Below are 8951 nucleotides of genomic sequence, written 5' to 3' on the forward strand. Positions count from 1 at the left end.
TATATATATATATATAAAAGAAAATTTTATTGTCGCCTACGTGGCAGATCCCCCATCCAGAAAGCCCTTAAACTTTAACATATTCCCTAAAATACCCTTCTTGAAATGATCCACCACGACAGACGCCTCTTCAACCCAAACAATCTGCCGTTCTACTTTCTCTTTCTCTTTTTCGACACAACGCTTCCTATCATTCGGCAACATCCATTCATTCTGTCTTCTCTGAAACAACACGACTCATCATCAACGGTTCGAACCTCTCTATACAATGGCTAGCACCCTTCGTAGAACCCATTCTCCGTCACATCATTATGTTTTTCCGACAACAAATACAAACATTCTTCTACTTTCTGGCAAAGAAATCTAAACATGGCCTATTCACTTCTTTCTGATTTGGATGCTACTCGCGATGACTGGCTGATTAGAGTCCGAGTCTGCCGGCTTTGGGAAATGATTAATCACAAGCGCAGCCCAGACATGATAAGCCTTGACATGATACTAATTGATAAAAAGGTATGCATATTTCACATCCTTCACTTTCAATTTTTAATCTGCTTATTCGGAACTGTCTTCCACACTGACTTCTCTCAGGGAACATTGATGCATGCAATAATCTTGATGAACCAAGTCAATAAGTTTCGTGATAAGTTGAAGGAAGGATCTGCAGTCATTATTAGAAACTTTAAAGTTTCACATTAACCGGTGACTACAGACCAGTACAGTCGAACTTTAAAATAACATTTTTGCGGAAAACTGCCATCCAAAAACTACAGGATGATATCGTCCATATCCCTCAGAATGGTTTTCAGTTTATTCAACCAGAAATTATTCGCTCAAGGATCAACAACAACATTCTCTTGTATGGTATATTTATTCCTTTCATTTATGTTAGAAGTTGTATGCACCGTATAAAATGAATAATTCCCCTCCGTAACTTGTAGATGTTGTTGGATGCTTATGCGGAATTGGTGATATAGAAAGTGTGGGTTCAAAATGGCAGAAGCGCGACATACACATTCTTACCGATCTGTATTTTCTTAACTCATTTACGTTCATATTCATTCATCCCCATATTGCAGCATTAAAAATCAGATTGATTCACTGTGTAATAAATTAGACTTATCTTTTAGGGAGGACCTGACTATCAAATCTAGAATAACTTTGTGGGAGGACCATGGCGAATCATTTTATTCCTATGTATATCCGAACGACTCTGGACCCTATATTGTCATTTTCACTGCTACAACGGTCAAAGAATTCAGAGGTATGTACTTATTCTGAACATGCTGCAACATTATAGTAGTCACATGTATATGCCGTTATGAAAATTAAATGTTGTTTATTTCATAATAGGCGAACTAACTTTTTCCACCACCGCTGCAAGTAAAATTTATGTCAATCTTAAAATGGACAACGTCACCGCCTTGCTTCATAAGTTCTCAAAGAAGTCAGCTGATGTCGTAACTATTGCGAGTGGAAACTCAAGTAACGTTTCCAGTGCACAAGCTATGTTTGAAAATAGGATGACTATTGTAGAGTTATTAGATTCTGAATGGACTCCCGACATAGAGGTTAGTACCATCATAACCCTTCTGACGAAAATCACCTTGCATTGTATCAGCATGCTCCTCTTATTTATATGTGTACCAATGTATATATGTTTTAATGTATCTATCTTCATTATTCATATGGTAGGAATGTGTAGTTACACTCTTCGCGCTAATCACTGCAATAGAGAATTTCTTTGATTGGTATTACATTTCATGTAACTTATGCAACAAGAAAGTTGAATCTTCAAATGGTGTCTACACATGCCAGAAGTGCAACAAACAATGTGACTTACAATTGATTAGGTAAGCAAGTAATAAACATTCTATTCACACCTTCTATTTAAAGGAACACTAACGTTTGACACTCACACGGGTTTAAAATCCATATTAACGTCAAAGACAATGGTGGGAACACTACTTTGGTCGTGTTTAATGGGTTCGCTGAAAAACTTCTTGATACTTCTGCTCACAAGTTTGTTAATCATTTGTCCAAAAGCGAGACTAATATACCGCCCCTGATTCAAAGTCTTTGCGGGATGGATTTGATCTCCAAACTCAAATTGAGCAGTTTCAATTTGAAAGAAAGGCTGAAAAACAATACAATTAGAAAATTTTATGTGCCAGATGAAGAATTAGGATTGCAGCACCGGATAAACAAAGATAAAAAGGTTAAGGTATACAGTGTGATTGTTTTGTAGAATTCATACTCTCTTCATAGTAAATCATTCATCTGTTGTACCATTTATTCAACATAAAACCTCCTTAATTATTAGAATGGTTTTTACGGTACAAGGTAAAGTGATATTGGAAGATTTAACTGAACAAACAGACTTCAATGCGAAAGGATCAAACACAGACTACTCTAAAGAACTTTCTGATGAAAGGGACGCTTCCATTTCCAAACAAAGAGTTTATTCAAGAAAGTTGAAGAAGCGAAGGAACTTATTTATAGCTGACACTGAAACGAGTGATGGTGACACCATAAAAGGACAAAGTAGAGTCATTTTTACGCTAGTGACCTTAACATTATTAGTTTGAGCAAATAGTGAAAACTTTCTATGTCCAACAGTGGTTGTGTATAGTTGATGTCTGTTATGGTAGGCAATTAGGTTTAGTTTACTGTCAAATAATATTATTTTACTAAATGAACATTTCTATACAAGTGGAGTTGGTTATATATGTCATCTCCCGACACACATTTTGCTCCTTAAGTTATACGTCAAACATATTAAACTTTGTTGGGAGTACTTACTTCATAGTTGAATAATAAAATGCAATAATTAGAAACCCATTTTCAAAGAAGTCAATAAAAGATACAAACTTCTTACAAAGGGGGTTAATTCCTCCTTTTAGACAGAACCAGTTAGCTAATTTTTCTATTCACGATCTCAGAAGATATTATAAATCCAAGTAAGCATCAAAAACATAACTATTAGTATTTATAATATTATGTACAACACAAGTTGGAGCAAATGATGTCAAAAACATGTTACCTACGAAAGTCATGTTTCAGAAGATTATTTTCTCACTTTGTTTTTGCTGATGAACTAGTTTTGCAAGTGATTCTTTGTTTCTTTTATATGTCTCTTATATTTAAAATGTTGAAATTTATAAATTGTCTTCCATCAGTCAATTTATGCCTAAGGAAAATAATACCAGCTTTCCATTTTGTTACTTACTATTTTTCATACCATCTGATTATCAAAAATCTATTAAAAAATTGATTCCAATTTTAGTTCAATTGTTCACGGGATGATGGATACATAGAGCAAACTTTAAGAATAGTAACGAATCCCATGAAATTGCAATAATATTAGTTTCTACAAGCGAGTATACAAAATAACCTATTTGACAATCGCAAGATATTCCACCACATTATCCCCACAGCATCTGTGGAGTACTTAAAAATATCCGGCCCTACTACACACTAATAACTATCATTCAATATATACAATCCATCGATTACATCGGCTCAGAAATAAAATAAATACAAAAGAATATCACTACAAAGGATACAAATGCATAATATACCAAACAAACAGTAATTAGTGAAAATAGTTATGGTTCAACACCTAAACCATAATGAATCTTATTGGTTGAAACCAAATCGAACGAATAAACTACAAAAACAAAATGATATGACAGCTGACTGTCTTAATGGACTACTCAACTTTGCCGCACCGAAACGTTGAGTCCTTTCGGACACTTAAAACACATAAATTCCATCGCCGAGCCAAAATGGTGTGTCCTTTCACACAGTTAATACACACCGATTCCTATTGGTATAAAATAGGAACAAAAAATTACTTTCTTCACAACACAATTAAAAGCCAACCTTCTGCTAATAAGAAATCTATTGCAACACACATCTAAATCAAGAGAACGAGATTGGACAGAAATCTTACTAACATTAATACATCGGCTAACATGAATTTTATTGCACTACACTCAAAAATGAGTAGAGGATATATTGGCCAGTAATCTTACCAACATAAATTTTGAAAAAAATTTCAGAATTACCAGATCATGGAGCCAGACATAATGGATATGATAACGCACACTATTAAGGCATTTTGTTGGTCTACAGATATTTCCTCCGACATTCAGGAACTACACCAACTTCTACCTCAGTTAGAAAGAAAATACACGAAGTCCAAAAAAAATATGAAGAGTAATACATTAACAACAACCTATAATACTCGGACAGAGAAACTAGTAAAAATTAGGAAATTACTGCCGTAGTATGCTTGCTTGAAGAGGAAACTCACATTAGTTCACAGGAAATACAAAGATCAATCACAGAGGAAAGCGGATTTGGTTGTACGTTTTCTTTAAAAAAAATGGCAAACGAGATGAAACTGACTAATATCACAACTATAAAACAGCAACAACAAATACATGGTACATTCCAATTAACTCAAATATACCACCACAACCGACCCAATTAGTTTAATTGTATACTACTTAATACGTAGGAAATCATTATAACCATAAAAATCGAAACTTAGAAAAAGGCTGATAAATGTCGTAAAACTTATCAATTACACATGCACATCATTTATTACTATGTAACTCCTTTCTCTTACATGATGTTAATGCCTGACATATAAAACAATAAATAGAGAAATATTATTGCTAGAAATTAAATGAACCTAATCTTTACTAATACAAACAACTTCCCAGATATACAATGCTTAGTAACAACATTGTCAAAACTATTTTAAAGGAGGCCACCTAACAAGTCTTATGATTCGGTTATGGATAAATGTGAAGACGTATCAAATCCAAATCAGTTGCACAGAGGCGACAACCCAATCATTTGCCAGAAAACAAGTACATTTCAAAAACATTTAACAGGACACATTATTACCTATGCACCTAACTCTGCATAAGGTTATGAAATCCAATATTATTGCATACAATACTTAAACTCATTAGCTCCAATCTTCTATGACAGGTGCATATAAGAAAACGTGGAATTTAGGGCCTCCAACCTACACCTGCCAATATTCCGGAGTAATTCTATGGTATGAAGAACGGACAATCAAAAGTACAAATACACGACAACCCAAATTTTCAATATGTTGTATGGAAGGTCGTGTTCGTTTACCATTACTAAATCAACCACCACCCTACCTTCAATATATTTTGGGCACTACATCCGGAAAAATAGGTGTATACTTTAGAAAAACTATCAGGGTATACAACTCCATGTTCGTATTTACATCTATGGGAGGTCGAGTGGACAAATCAATCAATCGTACAAAAGGTTCTTATGTATTCAGAATCAGTGGACATAATTATCATCATATTGGCTCTCTCTTACCTGAAACTGGAAAAAAAACCATAATTTGCACAATAATTATACATATGATACGGACTATGAAATAGAAAATCGAATGAACAGTCTAATGCATGAAGAATTTCAAATATACATTGTTCAAGGAATATCTGAAATGTTCGACGAGCATAATGTTCTGGTAAAATCATTTCGTATGGGAAGAGATAGATATTAAGAACAACCACAACAGAGTTTCGCCTGCGTCATCTATCAGAAAGGATCAACGACAGTCGGCAATACAATATACCTACGACTTCAGAAGTAGCTGGACTGATCATTGGTGATCTTACAGATGCTAACTTCCAAGGAGATGTTATTGTTGAAAACCGCAAAAACGGGCTCCAAAGGATCACTGATTTACACCCAAGTTTCATGTCAATGACTTACCCATTAATACACCCATACGGTGAAGATGGATATAGACTAGGAATACAATTGGTGTCTCAAAGCCAAAAAAATTACACACGCGAGCACATGACAATGAGACAATATTATGGATACCGCATACAACAACGGCTTAAGGAGGGGCACACACTTATACAGGCTGGAAAGTTACTGCAGCAGTACATTGTGGATGGTTACATGGCGATTGAAGAGGAGTGATTTAGATATATACGAAATAACCAACCAAAGCTTCAGGCTGATCTTTTTGGAGGCTTAATGGACGCTGTGGTGCGTGGATATTCTGATTGTTCACAGGTGGGGAAAACAATTATATTACCTTCGTCACACACGGGGGGGAACTCGCTACAGGGCACAAAATTATCAGGATGCAATGGCTATATGTATATGGGCTGGATACCCGAATTTATTTCTTACCTTCACATGTAACCCAAAATGGCCATAAATAAAGGCAATGTTGCACCTAATTGGTCAAAATGACGATGGTAGCTGGGTAGACATCATATGTAGGGTTTTCCAAATCAAGCTGGCTCAACTAATGCAACATATTAATAAAGATAAACCATTCGGGATAGTAATAGCATGTAAGTTTCTATCAAATACTCTTACATATGTTCATACTTCAGTACACTATATGCATCATCTAAAAACGTATTAACAAATTACAATATAATTTACTAAATCAATGCCGACTAAGAGAGGAAAATATCCACCTTATAATAGCAAGATGCACCACCCAGTTTACCAGGAATTTAACAAGGGAATTTAGTACAAAAAATTATATTACGCACCAAATACATGATATACGTCAACATATAAGTCCAAACTATAAAAACTAATAGAAAAGCAAAAAAAAGGTAATAAGTCATAGCTTACAGTTCACCTACCAACAAATAAGTGCACCATCAAAAAAATTAACAATACGGTACACAATAATTACGACCCAACAAAAGGCATAACCAACAACTAATATCAAATAACAAATCATAATAAACATTGATTCATGATATGCTTATACTTGTAACATTTAGTAAGATGAGATCGATGTTAAACGTGAAATACTTTACTTTGGAAATTATATGAATGGAAAAAGAGAAATATTCCCTAAAAAAAAAGAACGAACTTCAATATTATAGAGGAATTAAGACAGCTTCAAACATCCTAACCATATCCACATAGTAATTATTATGCAGGTATATATACAATTGAGTTCCAGAAAAGAGGCTTGCCACATACACATATATCGCTATTACTTCATGAATCACAGAAAAATCCCACAGCAGAACATATTAACAGAGTAATATATACCTGACCTTGAAGAAGATCCTGATGGGTACAATGCAGTAAGGAACTCTATGATACACGGGCTGATACGCTCAAACTTACTTCTCAAATAAGAAGTAAAGTGGTTGTGTCAAGTGAATAACCCAACTAATGAGGTTGGGATCGTTCCCACGAGGAAAATAGTTTCGACTTAACTTCAATCTATTATTACTATTATTCAGTCAATTACTTCCTTGGAAAGCAAAAATGATAAAAGGGGGGTTTTCTATTTCTAAATAAATGAAAATAACTAGCGAAATTAAAGGAGACAACTAACAACTTCGAATGTTGGAGTTTAATCAATTAATCAAAGTAACTAGGCTTTACATGTTCCCCACAGGTTAATAACTTGATAATTCTAACTATAACAATTCTTTCCTAGTATCTTGCATGCAAAGTGATAAGTTATGTATTTCTAAATCCTTGGTCCGGCATCTAGAAAATTTCACTCCGCACCTTGGTCCGTCTACGTGTGTTGCTATACTAACCCTTACCTTTACCTCATATTAAGCATCGTATGCGATATTTGACTAAGTTATTGCCTCGTACCAATCAATACTAGCCTATTATGTAGTATACACTAAATCTATGTTGATAGTTCTTTTCCTATTATCTACCTCCTTGGTCCGGCAAGTAGCATTAAGGCGAGTTCTAACGTTGGCCATCCGTTAGAAAGACTTCTATGAAAAAGAATTATCAATACATGCAAGACACTATTCCAGAATTGTTATTTTAGTTAGGTCTTACCTCATTATTCACCTATGGTTCCCACAACCCTAGTTATGGAGTTTAGTTACCCATAGTCATAATCACAATATTCAAATATATGATATAAGAATTCATGCACTTACTTCAATGAGAAAGAGTAAAATCCAAAAGTTCGCTTGATTAATCAACAAAAATCACCAACAATCAATTACTGATATTAATTCAAGAACAAAGAGTCTAACAAAGGGTCTAAAAAATAATCAAGAGTCTAACCTCAAAAATGAGGTTTTTCGAACTATTTATAAAAAAAATAAAAACCTAATTAAATAAGGACTCTACTTGCTGAAAATCTGTCAAAACGCGGCCGGATCGACAGACCTCGCGACGGATAGTCGTGGTCACGACGGACCATCATGGACTCCGTCGTCCCATACTTGTGCAATTTCTTCTGCTGCTCTCTTTATTACCCTCGACGGCAGGTATGACGGATCGTCACAGGCACAACGGTCCGTCGAGGGTCTCCGTTCCAAAACACTTGAACTCTTGGAATTTGGGTACTGGACTACTTCTTTGATCTTCATGACGAACCATCAGGACGGACCGTCATGGCTACGACGGTCCGTCACGCACTCCGTAACCCCACAGTTGGTCAAAATTCCCCATCTTCCTTCATCAACATGCACTACGATGCCACCTGCGGACCGTCGCGAGCATGACGGACCGTCACAAGCTCCGTAGGTGGTACTTTTCTGTATTTCTTGCTCAAAAACCTCCGCATTTATTTTTTAGACAGATTTCCTGCAAATAAAGATAAACTTACATAAAAATTAGCACAAAAAGGATTTTGGACACACTAAACTTAAGGAATAAGTATTAATAATACCGTGAAACCACGGTATATCAACGGACCATGCGGACAACTCAATCCCCGCTACCCATGTATGAGACAAAGTAAGTTCACAAAAATTTCATTAAGAAATACAATGACCAGACAAATTTTGATTCAGATGAATTCCCTTTTTATAGGAGACGGAACACAAGTATGAAGTGAAGAAAAATGAATCCAGTTTAGACAACAGATATATTGTTCCGAACAATAGGGACTTGCTTGTGCAATTTAACGCACA

General features: G+C 35.2%; 1 protein-coding gene across 1 annotated transcript; it reads left to right on the plus strand.

Moving 5' to 3' along the window:
• Positions 1-369: 369 nt before the first annotated feature.
• Positions 370-5994, plus strand: LOC107019434 (replication factor A protein 1-like). The gene is made up of 9 exons (XM_015219940.1): positions 370-513; positions 592-666; positions 774-864; positions 942-1029; positions 1131-1264; positions 1354-1571; positions 1696-1853; positions 2324-2523; positions 5684-5994. Exons 1-9 carry the CDS (start codon positions 370-372, stop codon positions 5992-5994), a joined length of 1419 nt encoding a protein of 472 aa, XP_015075426.1.
• The last annotated feature ends 2957 nt before the right edge of the window (positions 5995-8951 follow it).

The sequence above is a fragment of the Solanum pennellii genome, chromosome 5 (genome assembly GCF_001406875.1).
Source record: "Solanum pennellii chromosome 5, SPENNV200".
Taxonomy (NCBI): Eukaryota; Viridiplantae; Streptophyta; class Magnoliopsida; order Solanales; family Solanaceae; genus Solanum; species Solanum pennellii.